This window comes from Bombina bombina, chromosome 3, assembly GCF_027579735.1.
Source record: "Bombina bombina isolate aBomBom1 chromosome 3, aBomBom1.pri, whole genome shotgun sequence".
Taxonomy (NCBI): domain Eukaryota; kingdom Metazoa; phylum Chordata; class Amphibia; order Anura; family Bombinatoridae; genus Bombina; species Bombina bombina.
Window position 1 is genome coordinate 737,244,073 of NC_069501.1, and position 25,768 is coordinate 737,269,840.

A 25,768-nucleotide genomic window follows, 5' to 3' on the forward strand; every position below is an offset into this window, starting at 1 on the left:
TTCACATTTTTTTATTGGAGTTCTGGGGATTATATAGTTCCCCTTATTTCTAGAGTAGCATAAAAGAGGCGCTCCTCCTTTCTTGTGGATACATCCTACCATAGAGAATTGTGTGTTGTTCCACTATTTGTTGCCCTCTAAGCCCAATGTCTCTCAGGATGATGCTGTTCAGGCAATGCCACAGCTTTTTCCTCAAATGTCCCAAGCCTCTATGGCATCATATACAGTGCCCTGCAGTTCCTTTCAGCTTCCTGGAGGAGTTTATTTGCCTGCAGATTTTGCTGCACAGGTATCTTCTGCGGTATCTGAGGTATTATCTGCTTTTCCTATGTTGAGAAAACGCAAGAGGAAAATTAGACATTCAGATAGTAAGGTTTCTGTTCCACCTACTTCTACGCAGGTTGCCCTCCCTCAAAAGTCTGATGAGGAGGATACGTCGGTAGCCTCTGAGGGGAAAATCTCAGATTAGGCAGTATTATTCCTTCATCTCATACTGAAGAAGTAATCTTCAGATTTAAGCTTGAACACCTTTGTGTACTGTTAAAGGATGTATTGGCTAATTTGGACAACTCCAATACTTCTGTCGTTGTCAACCCTAAGCAGTTTAGTAAACTTAATAAATACAGTACTATGATGTTCCTTACTCTGTGGAAGTTTTTCCTGTCCCAGACTGTGTGACGGAGATTATTTCACAGGAATGGGAGAAGCCAGGGATTCTTTTTCTCCCCGTCTCCTGTATTTATGTTTAAATATTTTTTATTAAGTAAAAGTTTTACAGTTCAATCTCACAGTTGTTTTCAGAATGCAATAGATATACATACATGTACAAGAGAGAACCATTATATTGAAAACAGAAAACATGTTTCCATCCTCCTCCAATCCCACAACCTTGTTGTTATAATCTAAGAGGAGAAGAGAGCAGAAAAAAAAGAAAAAAATTAAACAAAGAAGAACATAAAAAGAAAAAGTAATTCCGGTACCACACTAGCTCCTGGTATCTTTAACTGACGTGCTTCCCCGTAGGTAAGCCTGACACCCAGACCCCCCCTCCATTTTTGGATTTATAAATTAACTGCTCCTTATTTTTTCTTACCAGCCTAACTGAATTAGCCCATTCTCCCCCTCCTCCTGATTATCCACCCCAGATCAATCGAGTCTAGTGAATTCTAGTCTTCCTTTCCATCTTCTGCCTTACTATTTATGATCCAGTATGTCCACACCTTTTCAAATGTTTCTCTAGTGTTCAGAGTCCAAGAGGCTGCTTCATACATGTTAAATGTATAATCTAATTTATTCCTTGTTACTGTACAGAGGATTCTAATAAATGTGTTAATATATTTGTTGTACTTCCCGGTGTGTACATGTAACAGCACCTGTGCCATTGTAAGGTGTATCTCCTCCTCTAGAACATCACTTAAAAAAGCAGAGAGAGAGTCCCATATCTGTTTGGTCTCTGTTCACTCCCACCACCTATGCTTAAAGGTGCTCTTCTCCCCACAGCCTCTGTAAAAAATAACAAAAGCTGAGCTCGACAAATGGGAAGTCACCACCGGGTGATTTGTTTTTAGAGAATTTTCCCTTAGGTTGGCGCTAAGTAGTCCCTTAGTGACCTTCCCCAGAATCTCCTCCCAGGATTGTTTCTCAAAGGTAATCCCTATGTCTTCCTCCCACTTGAGCATTAGTGATGTCTTAATGTTGTTACTTTGTGTTTGCAAAGCTATATATAGCCTGGATATTGCGTGCTTAGGTCTGTTTGTTGAGGAATACATTATCTCTAAGCCCGTGTAAAGTTGGGCCTTAGTGTTAGCTATGAATCTTCGCACAGCTGAAGACAGCTGGAGGTATTGGTACCAGTGTAGTCTCCACATATATACAAGTATGTCTGCCACCCGGTATAGTCTTTTGTTAGCCCATTTATCTGCAACACCCCTTAGATCCTGTGGTAACAAACTTCTGATGGGTGTCATCAGTGAGTGATGCGGTAATCATGTGGTATAATCTGAGATCCATTTTCTAACTTGTATATTGGAATCTTGTATGGGAGAACTATATGTGGGGGTATTGTGTGATCTAAAGCTCCATAGCATCTCATCCTCATGTGTCCATCCCTCAATCCCTGCTTCAATTTTGGGCCATACCGCATCTCCCTGAAGTCTCCCAGCAAGCACGGTCTGGGCAATTATAGCCGCTTTATAATAATCTAGCAAGTTGGGGACACTCATCCCTCCCAAGGCTTTATGCCGTATTAGTGTTAATGTCAGGAATATCCCTAAATATTTGATAGAGTGTTTCACCCATTTGAATTCAAAGTTGAGCTCAATGGTTTTTTTAGTTTTGTATGGTAAGGCTATTGCTAGAGCCTCACATTTCTCTAAATTGATCTTATATCCCGAGATTCTTGAAAATTTGTCAAGAATATCGTATAAGTTCGGGAGAGATACCATTGGTTTTGTAATTGTAAGCAAAATATCATCCACGAAAAGTTAGTTTGTAGTCTCGGCCCATTATCGTTGACCCCGTTATATCCGGGGACAACCGAATTCTAGCCGCCAATGGTTCAATACATATCGCAAATATTAAAGGGGAAAGAGGGCAACCCTGTCTCGTACCATTCAGTATTGGAAATGGTTTAGATCTGTAACCCGCCAATACCACCTGTGCTGTAGGTGTAGAGTGTATTGCCTGTATTGCTTTAAGAAAAGACCCGTCAAAACCCATATGCTGTAACACCGCCATTATGTATCCCCAATCTATCCTTTCGAACGCCTTCTCCGCGTCCAAAGATAGGAGCAGAGAAGGTGTCCCCTCCCTCCTCTGCTGGTGTATGACATTCAGCATCCTTCTTATGCTATCTGGGGCTTCCCTATTTGCTACAAATCCCACCTGATCAGGGTGGTCTAGGGATGGCAAAATCTGTTTAAAGCGATTAGCTAGAACTTTGGTGAAAGTCTTAAGGTCTTGATTTATTAGTGAAATTGGGCGATAACTAGCACATAGCTTGTTTTTTTTTCCAGCTTTAGGAATAACCACTATTTTAGCCCCCAATAATTCTGCTGGAATCTCATGGCCCTCCATTAAATGGTTACAGAACTTTGTGAGGTGTGGTAATAACGTTGTTCTGAACAATTTGTAGTAGTCTCCAGGGAAACCGTCCGGTCCCACCACCTTACCTATCTTTAATTTTCTTATAACCTGAGCCACCTCTCCCGAAGAAATCAGCGAATTCAAAGTCTCTCTATCACTATCAGATATGGTTAGTAATTGAGCTTCAGTTAGGAACCTATGTGTATCGCTGTCAGTGCTAGGTGAGTGTGTGTTTTTTTGCCCATCATATAGTTTTCCGTAATAACCTGCAAACTCATCAACCATTTCCTGCAGAGACATAGTTTCGACCTCTGGAGGAGAGGAATAGCCAGGGCCTATTGAATTTTATGTGCTAAGAATTTGTCTGGCTTATTGACATATATAAAATACTGAACCTTCGGCTTATGTATCATTCTGGATGCATTCTTATGTTGCAGAGTTCACAGGATCTCCCTACTATGGGTAAACCTATGGGCCTTCTCAAGTTTAGCTATCTCCTGGTGTAGGTTGGCTTTCTGCTGATTAAGCTTTCTAGTATGTGCTGCCTTAACAGTCCCCGCAGATATGCCTTGTGAGCTGCTCATGTATACAGTGGATTTGAGGTAGTGTCAACATTTGTGTCCCAGTATTCCTTAAGAAGTTGCAATATGTGATTTTGGGCCATAGGGTGTTTAAAATATTGTGAGCCATACGTCCATGATTTTTCCCTTTTACAATCCTGAACCCCATCTAGCAGGAGGGATATCATAGAGTGGTCAGACCACACACATGTGTGAATCTTGGAGGATAATATCATTGGGTGCAATATCTGGCTAGTATATATGTAATCAATTCTGGTGTAGGTTTTATGTGCTGCAGAATAAAATGTGGTGTCCGTGGTGACCCCATATAGTGCTTGCCATGTATCTATAAGAGTATGTGCTGCTAGTTGTTCCCTTATATCCTTTAAATACCTCTGGTGTTCTTGCTTCTTGTGGGAAAGGAGATCTTGTTTGTGCGTAATGTGTGCATACATGTCGATATTAAAGTCTCCTGAATCAGTATTTTTGTTTGGGACCACTGTGTTAACAGATAGGATATCTGTCGAAAGAAGTCAGCTTGTTTATCATTGATTGCGTATATGTTACATAGTGTTATATCTGTGTTATTAATTTGTCCTTTGACTATAAGGTATCTACCTTCTTCATCTGTGAGTGTGGATTCGTGTGTGAAATTAAGGGCCGAGTGTATCAATATGGAGACCCCTCTCCTCCTTGTAGAGGCTGTCGCATGAAACTGTTGCTGAAAGTGTCTCAACCAATATTTTGGGCTCTGTTGTTTGGTAAAATGTATCTCCTGGAGAAAAAGAATATTTGCTTTAAGGCCTATATATTGGTTCATTGCTATTCTCCTTTTGACATCGGAATTCAGACCCCTCACATTATGAGAAATCAGATGTATTTTTGGGAACATGGTGTTAGCGAGTGTAGTGGTCTGTCCCCTGTCCCAGAAGGATCTTTATGGCTTTGTTAAATACCCTCACTAACCTGTGGGAATCAATTCCCCTTTTGGCCCTCTCAGCCTTGGCTTTCATAGGGGTGCAAGATTTTTCTAACCCTGAGGAGCGTGTGTGTAGAACCTATGGAGAAAAACAAACAAGAAACATAAATGCAATTTATTCCCCCTAAAGGGGTAAATTATTAGAACAATTAGTGTCATTCCTAACCTAACTATGCAGTGCTGTAATACGTGTACTTTAGGCAATGTATCATCTTCCAGCTACCTTTGCCAAAACGGAGCCTCAACTGTACATAGGAGTTATCCTTACAACCTAGAACAGTTATAACATAAATCGATCAGCAACATCTTAACATCTTATTAGACAACTTCTCACTTGAGTCCCAGCTGTCGGATTACCAGAGCCTCGTTATTAATGTCTTTTAGTTTGAACTAAAGTCATATCAAAGGACCTCCGGTTCTGGGTACCTTGAGTGCTTAGAGCTTTGTTTCCCTCTAGACAACCTCTCGGGCTTACCCCGGTAAGTCACTTATTCTTTGAACGTCTTTTGTTCACTGTATTCCATTTAGGAAATGAACTTGATTTCGGAGGGATGTGCTGCATTTGTTCTGTCCCTGAGGGGACTGACTTGGGTATTTGTGGAGTCTCCAGTCCCAGCTGCTGGCACACCTTGGGGATATCTGCCGCATCCTTGATGGTTATTGTAATATTGTCCTTCACTATATAAAGGGCAAAGGGGAACCCCCACCTATACTGGATTTGTTGTTTTCTCAGCAGTTGGGTAAGGGGGCGCAGGGAGTTCCTTCTCTGCAAAGTCCTCAAGGATATGTCCTGATAAAACTGGACAACCGTACCCTGGAATTTAAATGTAGGGTTTTTCCTTAACACCGAGAGTATCATTTCTTTGTCCTGAAATAGCAACATTTTCACTATTACATCCCTCGAAGGGGCGTCCCCCCTAGGCTTAGCCTTTAGAGCCCTGTGAGCTCTTTTCATAGTGAAATCTGAAGACCCACTGTCCCCGATATACTCCTGAAGAGTTGCTGCAAGTAGGAGAATAAGTCCTTCCCAGCCACTGTTTCCGGAATTCCCTTTATCCTTATGTTACTCCATCTACTCCTGTTCTCCACATCGTCGATTTTGTCATGCATTTCCGTGATCAGCATTTGGTGTGAGGATACGGATTGTGAGACCCCAGCAATGTCTTCTGTAATCACATCTGTCTGGGTATTCAGCGTATCCATTCTGCCTCCTAGCTCTGCTATGTCTGATCTGATTTCCGTAAGGATTGCGGTAACCGCTGTGTGCATAGAGTCTATTTTGTACCATAGCTTATCAAAGCTGGTTGAGACATATTGTTTCGAAACTAGGGATTTTAGATCTGCTTTGGTTACTGGGGTCTGATCCTCTGCTGGCGATGTTGTTTCCATATCTGAGTCCCCTTCTTCCTTAATTTCCTGATCTGATGGATCGACTTGTTTCAGCATTTTAGGCGGTTTAAAATATGTGTTTAGGGATGTCACTTTACTCTGTTTATCTTTGGTGGTTTTTCTGGAGGACATCTTGGATCAAGGAAAGTTAACTGGAACAGAGCTTCTCTGCTTAACTCACAGGGTCAGCACATGGGTGATGCTAGGATAAGCCCCCCCGAATAATGGCAGGAGCTTACATATCAGAGAAACTGTAGTAGCAGGAAAGAAACTCTCAACCACCTGTATTTCCCCCCCGTGAGAATGCTGTCAGCGTTTGGTTGATTATTGCCCCTCTAGGATCATCTTTGTCAGCTATACCTGGGATGCTCTAAAGGGCTATGCTCTCTTGTCATGTAATGCTTACAGTGGCTCTTTACTTTTTATGAGTATATGCATCCTGTCAGGGTATCTATATCTAGTGTCCTGGAGGGGCTAATGTGTTGTTGCCAACCACCTCAGTTCATCACACCTACAACAGGGGTCAGAGTCTCATCCCCACATCGGGTCTGGCCTGGGTTATTTAAATCTTTATGTCTGGCCCTGTGGTCTTCAATACCTCTCCCTCTGGAAGTGCACTCTCTATGTTTACTCCTTGTCCTTGGCCTTATAGTGTACGTGAGGTGCAGTACTATCTGTACCCCATACCGCAAAGCCCACCCTGAAAATGTCCCTTTCTGCTATCAGTTTTTTCCTTTCTTCTTTGCTAACCTTCACCTTTAAGACACTCTGTTACTTGCTGGGCTCCCTATGTTAGGCTTTTTCCTCTTAGGTATGCCTTCCTTTTCAGGCCAGGGCTATAGAGACCGAAGGGTGGGCCCCTGTGTGACTGCGGGATCAACCTTGAGCAATTTGTTGCCCTCTGTGTCCCTATCTACTGTTTAGGACCTAGCGTGATTCACCTTGGGGCTGTTGTGTAATGCGATGTATAAAATGTTGCTTCCCACCAGCTAGAGTCACTGTACTTGGTCCCCTTATGTGAGTTCCTCTCCCCACCTCCGTTAGCATTAAAACGATAGTCCCCTCACCTATGGGCCTCTGCAGCTCTGACGCTCCCTGCTGACACACTCTGGTGACCGGCCCTAGTGAATGTATTGTTGATTTTGTGACCAGCACTCACCGCTATCAGACGAGGGCCTCTCCAACTGACTGCCGCACTCCCCAACTAAATGCCACGGCCAGCTGCACTTGGATCATGGGTACCGTCTAAGTGATCCTATGAGCTCAGTAGCGGAGCCCCGACCCTCCTGAGTTCTATGGCCTTGTGGTTACTGCCGGTGTGGAGCTCTGCCCGCCTCCGGAGCTGCTATCTGTGTCTCTAGGTCTCTGCTCTTTCTGCTTCGTTTTTGTTCAGCAATCAGTGCTGGAGTGTATCTCCTCCGTTGCAGGGTACCCTAGAACTGTAGGTTGCAGGTATCTCCCCTGATTTTCTGACACAAAAAACACTCAAAAAAGCTTTTATTCTGAGGAGCTATCTACATGGGTGTCTTGTCAGTCGGGTGGTTAGCTTCTCCCGTATCCTGTATTTAAAGGGGCTATTTCTACTCTGGCTAGGAGAACTACGATCCCTATAGAGAATAGGTGCTCCTTTGAGAATCCCATGGACAAAATGCTGGAAGCTTATTTGAAGAAGATGTATGTTTATCAAGGTCTTCAATGGCAACCTGCAGTTTTGTATTGCCACAGTAGCAAGTGGGGCATCTTATTGGTGCAACGCCTTGTCTGAATCAATTTTAGTAGAGACTCCGTTAAAGGAGATACAAGATAGGATTAAGGCTCTCAAACTAGCCATTTCCTTTATTTCTGATGCTAACATGCAAGTTATTAGACTGGGAGCCAAAATGTCTGGCTTCACTGTCCTAGCCCGCAGGGCATTGTGGCTAAAATCTTGGCCAGCTGATGTTACCGCTAAGTCCAAGCTTCTGGTGTTTCCTTACAAAGGTAAGACCTTGTTCGGACCTGGCCTGGCAGAAATTATTTCTAATATTATGGGTGGCAAAGGGTCTTTTCTACCGCAAGACAAGAAGAACAGACTCAAAAGACGTCAAAGTAATTTTTGTTCCTTTCGTAACTTCAAAGGTCAAAAGTCTTCCTCTTCCAAGCAGGAGCAGTCCAAGTCTTCTTGGAAGCCCAATTAGTCTTGGAATAAGGGGAAGCAATCAAAGAAATCCTCAGTTGAGTCTAAGTCAGCATGAAGGGTCGGCCCCCAGTTCGGGATCGGATCAAATGGAGGGCAGACTTTCCCTGTTTTGTCAAGCGTGGAGACGAGATGTCCCAGATCCTTGGGCTGTGGACATAATATCTAAGGGTTACAAAATAGAATTCAAAATTTTCCCTCCCAGGTGTAGATTCCCCCTCTCAAGATTATCGGCAAACCAGGTAAAAAGAGAGGTATTCTTGAACAGCGTTCAGGACCTTTCCTCCCTGGGAGTGATTGTTTCAGTTCCAGTAAAGGAACAGGATCTAGGATTCTATTCAAACCTGTTTGTGGATCCCAAAAAAAGGGAACTTTTCAACCTATTTAAAACGTAAAGTGCCTCAACAAGTTTCTCAGGGTACCGTCCTTCAAAATGGAAACCATTCGTTCCATTCTTCCTTTGGTCCAAGAGGGTCAGTTCATGACCACCATAGACCTGAAGGACGCGTATCTTGTTCCACAGGTATCATCATAAATTCCTGAGATTTGCCTTTCTAGACAAACTTTTTCAGTTTGTGGTTCTTCCGTTTGGCCTTGCCACAGCTCCCAGAATTTTTTCAAAGGTTCTGGGGGCTCCTCTCTTGGCAGTGATCAGGTCTTGGGGAATTGCAGTGGCGCCATACCTGGACGACATATTAGTTCAGGTGCCATCTTTTCAACAAGCAAACTCTCATACAGAGATCTTGTTGTCTTTTCTACGTTCTCACAGTTGGAAATTGAATCTGGAAAAGAGTTCCCTTGTTCCAGCTACAAGGGTGGTTTTCTTAGGAACCATAATAGATTTCCTATCTATGTAAATGTTTCTGGCAGAGGTCAGAAAATCCAAAATTCTCTCCCCTTGCCTCTCTCTTCAGTCTATTGTTCGGCCATCAGTGGCTCAATGTATGGTGGTAATTGGTCTGATGGTTGCTTCCATGGACATCATTCCCTTTGCTCGATTCCATTTGAGAGCTCTGCAATTATGGACACATGCTTCTGGAGACCTTCCTGGGTTATTGTGACCACGGACACCAGCCTGCTAGGCTTGGGAGCAGTTTGGGACTCGTTAAAGGCGCAGGGACTATGGAATCGGGAGGAGTCTGCTCTCCTCATAAACATCTTGGAGTTGAGAGCAATTTGCAATGCTCTGATGGCTTGGCCTCAATTGTCTTTAGCCTGGTTTATCAAGTTTCAGTTGGACAACATCACGTTAGTGGCTTACATCAACCACCAAGAAGGAACTCGGAGTTCGTTAGCCATGAAGGAGGTGGCATGGATTATTCAGTGGGCGTAAGCTCACAATTGTTGTCTATCTGCCATCCACATTCCTGGAGTGGACAACGAACTCCGAGTTCCTTCTTGGTGGTTGATGTAAGCCACTAATGTGATGTTGTCCAACGTGATGTTCTAACACAGGATCAATTTCTCCATCTAAATCTCTTTCTCTGAAGCTGACTGCTTGGAGATTGAACGCTTAGTTCTGTCTAAGCGTGGATTTTCTGAGTCGGTCATTGAGACCATGATCCAGGCTCGCAAGCCTGTTACTCAAAACATTTACCATAAGGTATGGCATAAATACCTTTATTGGAGTAGGGTCAGGATTGCTAGAATTTTGCTTTTTCTCCAGATATGTCTGAAATGTCTGAAATGTCTGATTTCTGCATTATCTATTTTGTTGGACAAGCGTCTGGCGGATGTGCCAGGTGTTCAATCTTTTTGTCAGGCCCTGGTCAGAATTAGGCCTGTGTTTACACCTGTTGCTCCTCCTTGGAGCCTTAATCTTGTCCTTAAAATTTTGCAGCATGCTCCGTTTGAACCAATGCATTCCATAGATATTAAGTTGCTATCTTGGAAGGTTTTGTTTCTTATTGCTATCTCTTCTGCTCAGAGAGTTTCGGAACTCTCGGCTTTGCAGTGTGATTCACCATATCTTATCTTTCATGCATATAAGGAGGTTCTTCATACTAATTGGGGTTTCTTCCTAAAGTGGTTTTGCATAGATATATTAATCTGGAAATTGTTGTTCCTTCTCTCGTTCCCAATCCTTCTTCTCATAAAGAACGTCTGTTGCACAACTTGGATGTTGTGCATGCTCTAAAATTCTACCTACAGGCAACTAAGGTTTGTCGCCAGTCTTCTACCCTGTTTGTTTGTTTCTCAGGAAAGCGTAAGGGTCAGAAGGCTACTTCTACTTTTCTTTCCCTGGTTGAGAAGTATGATTCGTTTTGCTTATGAGACTGCTGGACAGCAGCCTCCTGAGAGAATTACAGCTCATTCCACTAGAACTGTCTCCTCTTCTTGGGCTTTTTAAAAAATGAAGCTTCTGTGGAACAGATTTGCAAGGCTGCAACTTGGTCTTCTCCGCATACTTTTTCCAAATTTTCCAAATTTGATACTTTTGCCTCGGCTGAGGCCTCTTTTGGGAGAAAGGTTCTTTAAGCGGTGGCGCCTTCTGTTTAGGTCTGCCTGTCTTGTTCTCCCTCCCTGTTCATTCTGTATCCTCTAGCTTGGGTATTAGTTCCCACTAGTAATTGAATGACGTTGTGGACTCTCCATATCTTAGGAAAGAAAACAAAATTTATGCTTACCTGATAAATTTCTTTCTTTCCGGATATGGAGAGTCCACAACCCCACCCTTTATTAAGACAGTTATTTTTTACTAAACCTCAGGCATGTTTACACCTTTGTGTTATTCCTTTTTCCATTTCCCTTTGGTCGAATGACTGGGGATTATGGGTAGGGGAGTGACACTTAACAGCTTTGCTGTGGTGCTCTGTGCCTCCTCCTGCTGGCCAGGAGTGATATTCCTACTAGTAATTGAATGACGTTGTGGACTCTCCATATCCGAAAAGAAAGAAATGTATCAGGTAAGCATAAATTTTGCTTTTTTTCTAACTTGGTGCAGTTCCAATTCAACTTACTACTACTACTAAGTCCCACAACTGCTTCCCTTTCCTTGCTCTTTTAAATCAAGAGAAAAGCTCTTTGTAAACACAGTACCTGTTACTGTGTCGTTATATAATCATGCTAAGGAGAAAAAACATAAAACCAGCAGAAAGCATAAACATACCTCCCTTGTCGGCTGACGATTTCTCCATGCTGAAAGCCCATCCCCCAGATCTCTTCCCTGCAACGTTCAGCAATGGTTTTCAGCTATACCAGAAGTAGTGTACCTGTGCTTCCTGCACTTCTCCTCAGCCATAGGGGCCGAATTATCAAGCTCCGAATTGATGCCCCTGTTTCCAAACAGCAGTTATGAAGCAGCGGTCTTAAGACCACTGCTTCATAACTGGTCTGCCTGCTCTGAGGCTGCGGACATCAATTTACCTGATCCTATACAATTGGGCTGATTGACACCCCTGCTAGCGTCCGATTTTCCGTGAATCTGCAGGGGGCGGCATTTCACAAGCAGTTCACAAGAACTGCCTGTGCAATGATAAATGCCAACAGCGTATACTGTCGGCATTCATCGATGTCTGTCGTACATGATCCGCTAAGTGGATTATGTCGGACAGATCGATGATAAATCGGCCCCTTAGTGTGCATAACATTTTTACCCAATGTGGCACCAGATCAGGGCGCATTTTTAGGCGCTTGACAATCAACCATTCTAATAAGCAATATAACTAGCCTCAGTGCTCAGTCAGCTGTGCTAATTTTATGTTGCAAACCGGCTCATTAAAAATGCAGTGGGTTTTTTTTTCTGAATGTGTCTTGGACTTGTATCAGTATATAACAGGCTACTTACTAAAAAGGCTGTATTTTTTCATCACAGAACGGGTAGGCAGGGAGTTGGTACTGCAGATTGTTTTCCCCTGAAAGCTGACATAGAGGCTCCAAAAATTGCAGCCACTTTCCAAGCTGCTGCCCTAGGCACGTGCCTAGTTTGCATAGGCAGTAATACGCCCCTGGTGTCCACCAATAAAGCAGTGGAAGTCAGCCAATGAGCCATCAGTTCTTAATGAACAGTTGTACACAGGGAAGCTCTTCCTCTTAGCTTCAAAATAAACAGCTTTCCTGTAAAATTGTATTCAAGCATTTTTTAAAACATGTTTAAATATGCATAATAGATTTTCTTCCTTAATGTGGTGAGATTCCACGATTCCTTACTGTTGGGAATTCATCACCTGGCCACTAGAAGGAGGCAGACACATTATCTTAAATATCCCTCCTACTTCCCCTTAACTCCCAGTCTTTCTTTGCCTGGCTGAGGAGCAGGTGAAGGTAGAGGTGGTCAGGATTTTATTTAGAGATCTAAGTGGATATTAATCCCCTTTTTTCCCTCCTAAGGTGAAACTTGGAATAGAGGTACATAGGAGAGTACTGGCTGTGCAATGTAATTCTCCTGTTGTTGTCTTGATCACAAGCCTGCCCTGAGTGTCGATTGGACTGGTTCTTTAGCCTTCTCCTGTCTTGCCATGTAGATATACTTCCTCAGTTTATCCTCTACTGTATGTTACAACTACTGAATGGGCTCTCTACTGTATTCTCATGCTTCACCTGGGTAAGATCAGTGTAGGGGGCATTGTCTGGGTAAATACCTGCATGTCTCATGCTATTAGAAGGTACATACACTCATGTACATCATAGCCAGTTCACAGCGGAATGGCACGCAGAAGACTTTTCAGACATAGCAACTACTTTAGACTAGGGGAGTGACTGTGCTCTTTATTTCACATATGTGATTTATAATTTATTCTAAGTCCTGGATAGTTTATGGGGAACATGAATTCTTCATTATTTACTATGTATTGTATGTCTGCAGTGCTTATACTGGTGTGTGCCTTTTTACATATTGTGGCCCCTTTAAGACATATACTCTTCTTCTGGACTGGCATTAGTTATCCACTCTCTGGCTCTAGAGACTACTCACCAGTTGCAGAAGTGTTTAGAAATCCAGAGTCAGATTTTAGTGCTGAAAGCGGAACAGGCGGTGAGAAAAATGATTTCAAATGGAGAGGGTTAAAAATATTTCCTGCCGCTCTGCATTTTGGCACGTTGTCCATCTCTTCCTCTCACTGTCCTTATGGCTTAAGTGTGCAGCAGGAGTTCTCCTTTGTCCTTGCATTTCTGGTGCCAAAGGGGGTAAGATAAAACCCTATAACACAAGCAGCAGGGTGGTGGATTTCTCATAATTTCACTGTAATGTTTGGGAAACTTGCTGAATAATTATAGAAAGATTTATATTTAAACATTTGTTTGCCTAACATATTCACAGAACATGTTTAGGTACTAGAGGGGATTACAAGTGTGTCTCATATCTCTGTGATACTTTTATACTGATGTACTTCTCCTTTTCTAACATCTATTGTCTAAAGTGTCACAGCACACTTAACTTATTATATGTGTTTTGCAAGTGTGCTTATTTCTGTATAATTTTGAACTGTGTTCTTTGCACTATAACATTTTTTTAATGGAGCAGTCTGGAACTGTCTCGGCTGGGCAAGACCTGTTAGAGGGCAGATCTACAGATTTTGTTTTCCCAACAAACAAAAGTAAGCTTTACAAAATGGTCACTGCCTGTCCTCCAGCTCATCTTTGCAGTACTTGTCTAAGTTCTGTTTTATAATACCAATTGTCTACTTCTAATGCTGTAAATAGTTTTACTTCCATCTGTGTATACTACGCAAGGTGACTGATTTTTTAACAGAATCACTTAAAGTCTGCTATTTCTGAGGTTATGGCTGTTGTGACACCTTCAAGTAAAAGTAAACCTAAATGTATTTTTTCAAGTTCCTCTACTAGAGGTAATGTACCTAGGGTTTCCTACGGCTATCAAGCCAGTTTGGATATCTGACACTGATTAATCTTCTCTCTCTGAAGGTAAAATATCTTCTGAGGAATTATCCCCAAGTTCAGATCAGCAATCTGAGGAGTCTATCTTTAATTTTAAGATTTAGCATCTCTGTTACTTACTTAAGGACCCTAAACCTGTTTAGGATAAGACTATAGCAATTGGATATTATCTTCAAACCCAAATCTAAGTTAGTTGAGGTTTTTCCAGTCCCTGTCATGGTCAAGAAATGGGACAAGCCTGCAGTTCTGATTATTCCTTCAAGTAAATGTAAAAAACTGTTTCCTATTCCAGATTTTAGTTTTAAACTTTAGGAAACCATTCCTAAGGTGGATGGAGCTATCTCTACCTTAGCTAGACGAACCACGATTCCTCTGGAAGACAGTATTTCTTTTAGAGAGCTTATAGAAGCTGGAAAGATTTCCCTGGAAAGCCTTCCTGCAAGGGGGTCTGTTGTTTCAACCAGCTGTGGGTATCACTTGTGTTGCAGGAGCAGCATTTCTTTGGTGTGATTCTTTATTTGAGTTGGTTTCAGAACAACCATCCTTAGAGGACATTTCTGATGCCATCATTCAAATAATTCACATTAATGCAAAAATACAGCTTTAGCTGTTCTTGCTAGAAAGACCCTTTGTTTGAAGTCTTAGTCTGCTGTCAAAGCAGAGATTTCTAAAGCTAGCTTTTAAGGGAAATAACTCTTTTGGTTCTGGCTTGGTTTCTATTATTTCCACGGTTACGGGTGGCAAGGGAGCATTTTTGCCCAGGATAAAAAAATCTAGATCTAAGGGTAAATCTAGTAACTGTTTTCGGTCCCTTCACCAATCCAGGAATCAGACATCATCTTCTTCTCAGAAACCAGATTCCTCCAAATCTACCTGGAAGCCCAATCCAATCTAGAATAAGCCCAAAAGAAACAAGAAGTCTCCTTCCAATGCAAAGTCTGCATGAAGATGCAGCCCTCGATCCAGACTCATTGCTGGTTGTGGGCAGGTTAAGCCTTTTTCAGAAGGCCTGGTCTCAGTCTGTTCAGGGTCTCTGGGTAATGGAGATTATTTCTCATGGTTACAGAATAAGTTTTCGGTCATATCCTCCTCGAGAGAGATAATTTTATTTTGTCTCATGTCTCAAAGAAACTAGAAAAATGAGCAGCATTTCTTCAAGGTGTGCATGATCTAGACGACATGGGAGTTATTGTTCCTGTTTCTATATCAGAACAAGAGAAATGTGTCTATTCGAATCTGTTTATTGTTCCAAAGAAGGAGGGAACTCTCAGACCCATTCTGGATCTGAAGACCTTAAAAAGTTCTTAAGGGTTTCTTCTTTCAAGATGGAAACTATCACACCTATTCTCACTGTAATCCTATAAGGTCAGTTTATGTCAACTATAGACTTGAAGGATGCTTACTTGCACATTCCTATTCACAAAGAACCTTCTGTAGCTCAGTGCATAGAGGTAGTGGGTCTGATGGTGGCAGCCATTCCACCACTACAACTATGCTAAGGCAGTGGAATGGAGATCACACCAACCTGTGCCAGTTAATGCATTGAGACCTGTTCATCAGACAGTCTCTGTTTTAGTGGTTATCCCCTATCCCAGTATCTCAGGGGATGGTTTGCCTGCATCTGTTGTGGGAAATAATAACCATTGGCATCAGATTGTATTTTTGGAGTGTGGTCTGGGTCTCAGGGAATTTGGTCACCTCAGGAGGCGAGGCTACCAATAGATGTCTTCAGAGTGCATAAGACTTGGCCTCTTCTCAGATCAGTGCATTTCATTTGTTTTCAGTCATACATCATGGTGGCAGCTTGTATCAATCAGCCAAGGTGGTGCCTGCAGTGCTTTTAGTGATCAAGTAGGTTTATCATATCCTGAATTGGGCAGAAGTACATCAGTGTACTATCTCAGCATTTCACATTCCTGGGGTCAACAACTGGGAAACGGATTATCTGAGTCATCAGATAATCACAAGATTTTCAGTCAGTTGGTGCATTGCTGGGGTCTATCAAGATCAACCTAATGGCATTTTGTCTGAACCTCAAACTCCCCAGATATGGGTCGAGATCTAGAAATCCTCAGGCAGAATTGATAGACTCAATTGCAATCCCTTGGTCTTATCACCTAGTTTATCTGTTTCCACAAATTGTGCGTCTTCTGGGGGTGATTGCTCAGTTCCAGCAGGAACAAATTTCTGAAAATGGAATAGCTCCTGCTTGCATATGATATGCAGATCTTCCTCAACGTCGAGATTTATTATTGCAAGGTCCATTCTTTTATAAAAATCTTTCTTGGTTTTCAGATCAAGGATATAAATGGCAATCTGATTCTTTAAATCTTGCAATTTCTTCAGGATGGCCTAGACAAGGATCTATCGGCCAGCATTCCAAAAGGTCACATTTCAGCACTTTCTGTTTTATTGCACAGAAAGCTTACTCGTCTTCCAGATATTCAGGCATTTTTCAGGCCTTGGTTAGAATCAGACCTGTTATCAAGCCTATTTCTCCTCCATGGAGTTTGAATCTGGTTCTAAGAGTCTTGCAATATTCCACCTTTGAACCTATGCATACATTGGATATTCAGTTGTTGACTTAGAAGGTTTTGCTTTTGTTAGCTATTTTCTTGGCTAAGGGAGAATCTGAATTTTCAGCTCTCTTTTGTGATCCTCTGTATCTGGTGTTTCATCAGGACAAAGCAGTTTTACGAACTGTCTAGTTTCTTACCTAAGGTGTTTCCTTCAGAGAATATTAACCAGGAAATTGTGGTTCTCTCTTTATGTCCTAATCCAAAATCTTCACAAGAGAGATTATTGCACATTCTGGATGTGGTCAGAGCACTGGAATTTTATTTATATAGGCTGCTAAGGATTTTCTTCAGTCTTCAAGCTTGTTTGTTTTGTTTCTGGTAAACGTAATGGTCAAAACGCCACTTCTGTTTCTTTAGCTTCATGGTTAAAGAGTTTGATTCACAGGGCTTTGTTAGATGCAGGGCAATTTCTGCTTTTACGTTATGCAGCATATTCAACTAATTTTGTATCTACTTCTTTGGCCTTAAAAAATGAGACTTCAGTAGAACACATTTGCAAGGCTGTAACTTCACATGCTTTTTCTCTAAATTTTACCATTTTGATGTGTTTGCCTCGGTGGAGGCAGTGTTTGTTGTTGTATTGTTTTTTTTCTCCAGGACCAATTTATCTGCTATTCACTGTGTCGTTGTTCCTGCTAATATATGGAGCTTTCTAGAATTGTTTCAATTTCTAGAAATTCTTTAGAGGATAGATATTCTGATAAAGTCTGTGCTAAACATCTTTCATCTTATTTAACTAGTACTTCTAAATCGTTTTAGGATCTGAACAGCTAAACAGATACTTTGAATTCTTCATTCTGTCTAGCATTTATTTAAGGCCAGATTACGATTGGAGCACAAATTAACACTTCAGCTCGAGCATTAATTGTGCTAGAAGTAAGATTTTTGCACGTCAGGTTGCGCTCATAGTACGAGTTGAAAGTAAACTGTTTTTGCTCTCGCTCTAACCCGACAACGGAAAAAGACAAAATTAAAATATTGTGTGTGCATTCACATATTCCCCATACAAGTCAATGGAGAAAAAAAAGTGGGGGGGGGGAAAAAACTTAATTTCTCGCAAACCTGATCGCATATTCTCATTTGGGCTAACCCAACATGAAAATATAAATATTTTTCATTCCAGTGTTCTTCACATAACAGAATATGTTCTATTTATTCATAAATTCATATTTTACATATATCTGAATGTATGTTGGTACAATATATAGCTATACCTATATACATACATGATTATATACAGATACAAATAGGAATATCTATTTATAAATACATAAAAATATTCTGCTATGTGCAGAACATTGGAATGTCAACTATTTACAGAAAAATACATAGTTAAAACCTTTATTAAATATGAATATTGCATAAATATGCTTTTACATCTTTTCAACTACTTAACTGCAAGGGGCTCCAAAGCACTTGTATATATGTCTATATATATTTACATATGTATTTATGTGTTTATATGTGTATAAAAACATATATACACATATAAATACATATGTACAAATATATAGACATTTCTATATAGTCATACATATGCATCTTTAGACATGTATATGTTTGTATTTCTTTGTTAAAGCCCTTTGCCTGACTTTTATTTTCTAACACCTGAGACCTCATATCTTTCAGCCCTTATAACTTTTTTGTGCAATTTTATTTGAATACTTTGTATTAAATAATGTTATTGTGAGTGTAACTATAAACAGTTACTTTGAATGCTTCATTCTGTCTAGCATTTATTCAGGGCCAGATTACAAGTTTAGCACAAATTAACGCTTCAGGTCAAGCGTTAATTGTGCTAGAAGTAAGCTTTTAGCACGTCGGGTTACGCTCATAATACGAGTTGAAAGTAAACTGTTTTTGCTCTCGCGACAACCCGACAAGCGGAAAAAGCCTAAGTTAGAACCAGACTCTGAAGTTGCTGTAATCATTCTAGTGTAAATCGCGATTGCGCTCAAGCAATCATTTTTACTTTTAACTTGTAATACCAGAGTTAAGCCAGTTGAGCGCAAACCCCTGTGATATACCCCTTATCTCTTGGGTGCAAACGTTTGGGCTCCACTCATAATCTGACCCTTGGTGTTTAATATCCCTTTAAAGGGAAAATTAACCCTAGGCTTAGGCATTATTTATCCCACATATCAAAACATAATAAGTTTATAAAAGCATTTTTTCAAATAAAAATGTATAATAAAATTGTGATACAAAATAATCACATAAAGGAAATAGAATTGAAACTGAATAGTCTAGGATATAGATGAAAACAACCTTTCCCAAGACTTTACATTAGAAAAAAACATCAATGAGCCACAATGTGCAAATGAGAATTAAATTAATAGAGATTCCCTATGTTTTCAAAAACAGAATCAATGTTGAAAACGTATTTTCTCATTAGTTACCAGAGATATTGTAAACCCATTTAATTTAGGAATTTATAAACATGCCATTGATAGACGGACCCTTAAGTGGATGTCCCTATAAGTAAATGTAATTTGATCATAAATGTTTAATGGATTTTTTTTAAATAGATGTTAACTTGTTGTACTAAGGTTTATCACTATCCACAAAAAAGCTGCAAGATTTGTCCATATCAGCCAGTGACAAACTGATTCTGGAGTTGTGCACAAACACATAATTTCTGCCAGTTTTTAATATCAAACCCCAGTGAAGAAGTTTAATATGCTGTAAAGTTATGTTTATGAAGATTTAGCCCATTTATATTATCTGTTCATTATTATTATTAAACTTGCATATACTAAAAGTGCATTTCTATCACTGTACTACTGCTCCTGGTTTGTGTTTTACTATAGATTAGGTCAACCGATTAATTTAGTCTAATAAGAGTTGCAGTCCCCTCAATAATATAAAGGCAACATATATAATGATAATATGAAAAGTAATCAACTTATAAAATATTATATTATGTTGTTAGCAGCAAATAAAGGTTCCCTATATTGACATGTATCACTGTCTTTCTACCCAACATTATATAAAATAGCTAAACTGATGAGTGTAATAAAGTAGCTAAGCAAACGTATCTTTATATATATATATATATATATATATATCTTTATCAATATATAGGACGGCATCGATGGGGAAATAAAAGGAGGTGGTTCTAAGTTAGACCAGTAAACAATGTGTTTAGTTAGGTGTAAGATATTCAGCCTTTGAATGGTCTGTCGCCTCATAACATGACGAGCTGTGCTAAAGAGCTTAACAGCACAGATTAAACAAAAAAAAAATTGTGTCCTGATTCCCATCTGCTGACCGAAACAAGGAACCACTTAGCATACTGCTTGTTGTCTAAATGAGAAGTTTGCATAAACTCAGAAAATTAAGGATTTTCTGGTACGTACACTTGCTGGGAATTGAATTATTTATATTTAGCATACATTTATTAGATGTTTGTGGTATATATTTATATATCTATATTTGTCTTTTCTTAGATTAATTAAGAAGAATGGTACCTTTTTCTTGGAAAGTCTTGCTGGGATTTTTGTATGTTGCAGCCATTGAAGGACAGCTGCAAATCCTTACAGGTAAAGCATGTATATCCCTAGATTTTCACTAATGCCAAGACATTTATTTTTATTTAAACATTTTAGAATAATCTAAAAACTATACAGGATTGAATAAAGCAAGTACCAAGATAGAATATCCTATACAATAAAGCATCTGTAAGACCCATTAGGTAATTAGTTTGTAAACGTAACATAAATCTCACAATAGATTTAAAATTATTGGGCTTTTTTTTACTCAGTACAGAGTCCCACATCTACAATCTATTGTGATATACATTTATTAAATTAAATTAATTACACTGTGAAACATATTTACTACATAAAAAGTCAAAATGGATAAAAATAATGCTTAGTTGTTAAATAAACATAAAGCAATACGGTTAATAATAGGGTGTCATAATACTGTAGGTTTGCACAGTTTTAGGCTGAAGATGGTAAATTGCTCACAATATCTTTCATTGAACAAAAAAACAAATTATATAGGTGTTAGTGAAAAAACATTGTTTTATATTATGTACATATACTTTAATAATTTTCCAAGTATACCAAGGGTATCCAAAGGAAAAACTGTTCAGAATTAATAACTATTCCCGTCTTTCTTTTTGTAGTGTAGGCAAGAAGTGGGACAATGCTTACATTATCTTATAAGTTTTATTTTTGAAATGTAAGTGTTGATTAAAACAGAAACACATTGATTTAAATAGGCAATCATTCATTTTTACTTTTGATCTGTGCAGCAATCACTTACAATGTAAGCTGATATTCTTAATTAACTTTATTATTTTGTAAGAATACATTATTGAATAATCACCTATCAAATGCAACACTCTTCACCACAATATTTGTGAAACTCATAGGCACTAAATTTATATTTCTTACATCATTTGGGGATATCATTGATGCAGAATTCTTTGTTATGATTTGGAATTATAAACGTAATCTTCAGAATATCAAAGGTTCTCTAACATATTTTTCTTTTAGTGTAAATTAAGAGAGAGTGCGGTTAACTACAAATATAAAAAAATACTATTTGATATTAAGCAGTGCTTAATGTCATATACTGGCATTTGTTGCAAAGTTTCAATTCTCAAAGGTCAGGCTATGCTAATGGTAAATACAAATTTGCTTGACAATATGGCAATGATATAGCTTTATGTTGAAGAACCAATGGTGATTTCATAAGAAAAAAAGTATAAACTAGACATGTTTAATGTCTAGGATTTGTATGTGATTTGTATTAAACGTTAGCTGTTTTTCTGATCACTAAAACAAATTCTACCAATTAAAACAAGTAAACCTTGGTGATTAAAAATGTGTGCATTCATCTTTCATTAAATAAACTAAAATGTCTTATATTTCAGTGTGTAAACAATGATTGCCCTATAGTCTCAATTAATTTGTAAAATTATAAAAAAAGAAATTCAATCAAAGCAAATCCCAAAGTTCAATACAAAATTAGTCTGGGGGATTGATTATTTGTCTACTGATTCATGAAAAATTATTAACACAGTTTACTGTTTTCTATGAAAACATAAAAAATTTTATATCAAAATATTTATATACATTTAAAAGAAAAAAATGCTATTAAATATGGTGTATATTCCTTTTCAAAACTACACTTTAAATATATATATATATATATATTTGAAGTATTCACAACTAATTAAGACTTCATAACCAGAAGCATAACCAATGAAGCTGAACGGTCTGAACTTGTGCCCTGGTTAATCAATCGGCAACACTCCAAGTCCAGAAATTCCTTACTCGGAACATGGTATTCAAACAATGGACTATTTCCTACAGAAACTGGTCAATGAATGGCAGCACATTATCATCATTAAAATACCAAGGCTGCTATAAAGTATTCTGTGAATTCTTGCCATTTTATGGGATATTTACTAAACTGTTAGAATAGCATACCAAAGTGTTTTTCTTAAAAAAAAATCACCATTAAGTCTGTATGACTATTTATTGATAATTCATTTGAAAATGTAACTGTAAGAACTCATATCAGCCTTGATATTTCAACTATTATAATGTGCTGCTATCTGCTGAGAAGATTATGAAGGAAACTGTCTATTATTTCAATACTGTGTTCTAAGTAAGGTATTTTTGGATATGGAGTAATTATAATTAATTTTACCCTCACCAATGACACAATTATCCTATATAAAAATTGTAAAATTAATTAATTGTTTTGTGTCCACAGAATCACAGTCAGGAATACAAAAAAAAACATTTAAGGAATTTACAAATTTGCAAGATGGTTTGGAACTGGGAAGTGCCTCACTGCCAGAAGAGCCTAATGGGACTCCAGTTAATCCAGCCCATCAACCCTATACAGGTTTCCTCAAAAGAAAAAAGAGGGCAATTTTGTTTCCTAGCGGAGTGAAAGTCTGTCCGGAAGAAACATTTGAACAGGCTCTCATGAATCACATGAAGTTTTTTAAACTTAGGGGTAAGTGAAAGCAACATCTAAAACATGTACTGTACATTATTCATGTGTGAAGATGATCAGATTGCCCTTTAAAGAAACACTGTAAGCAACAAAAAATGTCATGTTTATAAAGCATAACAGTTAAGTATACTAAAATATGTTTGTCAAGAAACAGATAACTTTAAAGCTTTTCAAATGGCAGGAAAACAAGTGAGAAACTAATTGTATATAGCGTTTTGTAATGAGAAAAAAATCAAAATATGCCAAGAAAAACTATATTTATTCAGTGCAGAACCTTTTATCCCCCCCCCCCCCCCAGAAAAAAAAATCACAAAATACCTCTTTTAGATGGAATAATGGAAAAATGAATACAAGTCTGTTTTAACTCATGCAGTATCACCATTATTTAACAGCACAGACTGAACCTGCTCTATGGAAATGAATATTCCAGGCCAGGTTCTAAAACTCAGATCCAGGTGAATCTCTGCATTAGAGAAAAATAGGAGCACTCAGCACAGCAGTCGCAGGAACCATTACCTATAGCACCTAGGCTATGAAAAGGAAACTTATTCTACCTCATATTAGAAAATGGAACTGAGGATTTGGCAGAATTTTTAGTGAATATAAGATGGCATTGTAAAATATCTGTGTCACGCTTTAACCTGCTTTAAAGTATGGCCATTTATCAGTGTTCTATATAATCTTTACACATATTCTTAGGTTTTGTCTCCAGTCTGTGATATTAGATATTTAAATACAGAAGTCTTCTTTTGAGATGATCATTTTTACCCATCATACTGTCACTTGTATTTTGCTATTTCTTTGGGTATTTCTTGTGTTATTTAATCTACAATATTTTTCTTCCTTTAACAACACTTGATACATTATTTACATTTTTTTGAACTTATTAAAAGACTCAATCTTAGTTTTATAAAAAAAAAAAAAGAATTAGTAAAGGAAGGAAACCTTTATCATGCATTGCAGTTTTGTTAACATCATATTATTGGTGTGCACGTGCCATTGGGAAACTAAGCACAATTTCTTTAAAATTATTAACTTAATTTTTCTGTTCTGTAGTTTGTATTATGTGTAAATAAAATCACAGCTATTTTCAGCTCTGAGAGAACCTAAGCTCCTGTTTAATGTATTTTTTCATGTCTATAGTCTATTCTTAAACTAAGCTGGCTAAAAAGCTGACTTGGGCATTGACAGGAAGAAGGATTTAAAGGTGATTAAAAGGCATTGTTAAACAGCAGGACGTCACTTATGTAACATTAGTAACCTTGCTGAAAAGAAATAGATATGAGCTATACAATAATAGTCAAGAAGGAGCACACACTGGAAAAAAGAACCTACAATCAATAGATGATATACCACATGATATTGTGTTTCATAAAATAAAATATAACTTTGCTTGGTCTGAATCTAAACTAACATTTGTAATTTAGAACATTGTTAATAGGATAAAATCCATCACAGAACTTGAATACGTTTGATAAAATAATGCTTGTGATACCCAAATAATCAGAGGTGCTTTCAGCTACAGAGAGGCATTTTTTGTGTTGTCCTTTTCATAATGATAATTATAATTAGGAAATCTTTTTTATGGTGTATACTGATGCAAAAAAACAGAAAGAAAAAAAAGATAAATGGTTGTATGCCCTCCTGGTGCAAGCAGGCTGCGGCCACAACATAAAGAAATGTAGGCCAAAAAAGAAATAAATATATAAAATAAAACAAATGCAGATCTTAAGGCACTTAAGCCTAGTCCTGCAATAATGGGGTAAAATCACAGAATCAGTTATCCAAGCAATCAAACAGCATCACTGTAATTAGGAGATAAAGCCTCAAACTTAATTATCCTACTAGATTAGTCTAAGGAGACCCACTTGGCACTTAGACCACAACATCTTTACAAGATAGGGAGTGCTCAAAACCAGTTACTGTACTGATGCAGCTTTAATACTCACTGTGGGACCTACACCTCACACAAGGGCATTGTTAAGTTGAAAAAATACCAGGGACTCTGGACTCATAGATACATTGAATTACTTTTCCCCAAATTCTATTCCTATGCACAACTGCAACTGCACTATATGTATTTTACATAAACCAGCAGTGACAGGACCGCATTAGGTGCTAGTAACACACACAGAGCAATAATTGAAGCCCCTTTGGTCATCAGAAAACACAGTGGAGTGAATTTACATTCTTTGACTGACTGTAACACACAAAGATATGAGATTTTTACTCCCTTCTTGACTCTAAGTAACACACATAAAGTAGGGATTACTTCACCCTTATATGCCATTAAGACCAATGATTTAACACATTTGTACTAATAGTAGACAGTGAAGTAATTTTACATTTCCTGTTAATATCATAGAACAAGGGTCCTTCTCCAGCCAGTTGTCAATAACACAATTAAAGCAGTGGTTTTACAGTCTTTGGCTGTAACTAATTCACAGTTGTTCTGATACCTAAGAACAAGAAATTAACCTGTAATTCTAACCCAAACATTACTAGTAAAAGCCATATAGTATTTACTAACTTAAACTGCCAGTAACAAATAAAAAACAAGGATTTTTATCTCCCCTTGTGTGTCAGTAAGACACACATAGAGTTGTGATGCTAACCCACTTGGCTTTCAATAATACATAGATCAATGACCCTCAGTTCCAGTAATACACACAATTGGCTGCTAGTTATTTGAGGTGTTCAAACTGATGACCGTTTTGGTCCAGGCACTGCTTATAATGAAGACAGATGAAATTGCAGACATCACAAATCATTTAATTTGGTATTTGGGTGCATTCCCAGTCTTTTTACTTCAGCTACGTTCTCGCACTTCCAGTAGCATTTTCTCGAAGCTTCATCTTGCCTCTTCTATTATTTCAAATAACTGCACATGTAATAAAAGAAAGTTTGAGTGAGTCATAATTACAAGTGTGTATACATTTTTTTGGGACACCCTATATATGTGATTATATATAGGTATAGATATATACAGATATATATAGGAATATATATTTAAAATGTTTCAGCTACTTAACTGCAAAGGGCTCCAATGCAATGCACCACTTGTAATCTGGCCCATAGTGAATTATTTTACCCTTGTTAACATACAACGTACTGTGTTTTTTACACCTTTGGGTTCCAGTAACACATACAGAGTTGTGGATTTATTGCCATTGTTTCTATTCAA

General features: G+C 38.6%; 1 protein-coding gene across 1 annotated transcript in view; it reads left to right on the forward strand.

Moving 5' to 3' along the window:
• The first annotated feature begins 20,065 nt into the window (after positions 1-20,065).
• IMPG2 (interphotoreceptor matrix proteoglycan 2) overlaps positions 20,066-25,768 on the forward strand; it is a 116,632-nt gene continuing 110,929 nt past the window's right edge. Inside the window, exons 1-2 of the mRNA XM_053705435.1 lie at positions 20,066-20,144; positions 22,336-22,584. Coding sequence (XP_053561410.1) covers positions 20,066-20,144; positions 22,336-22,584 — 328 coding nt within the window. The remainder of the gene's footprint in view (positions 20,145-22,335; positions 22,585-25,768) is intronic.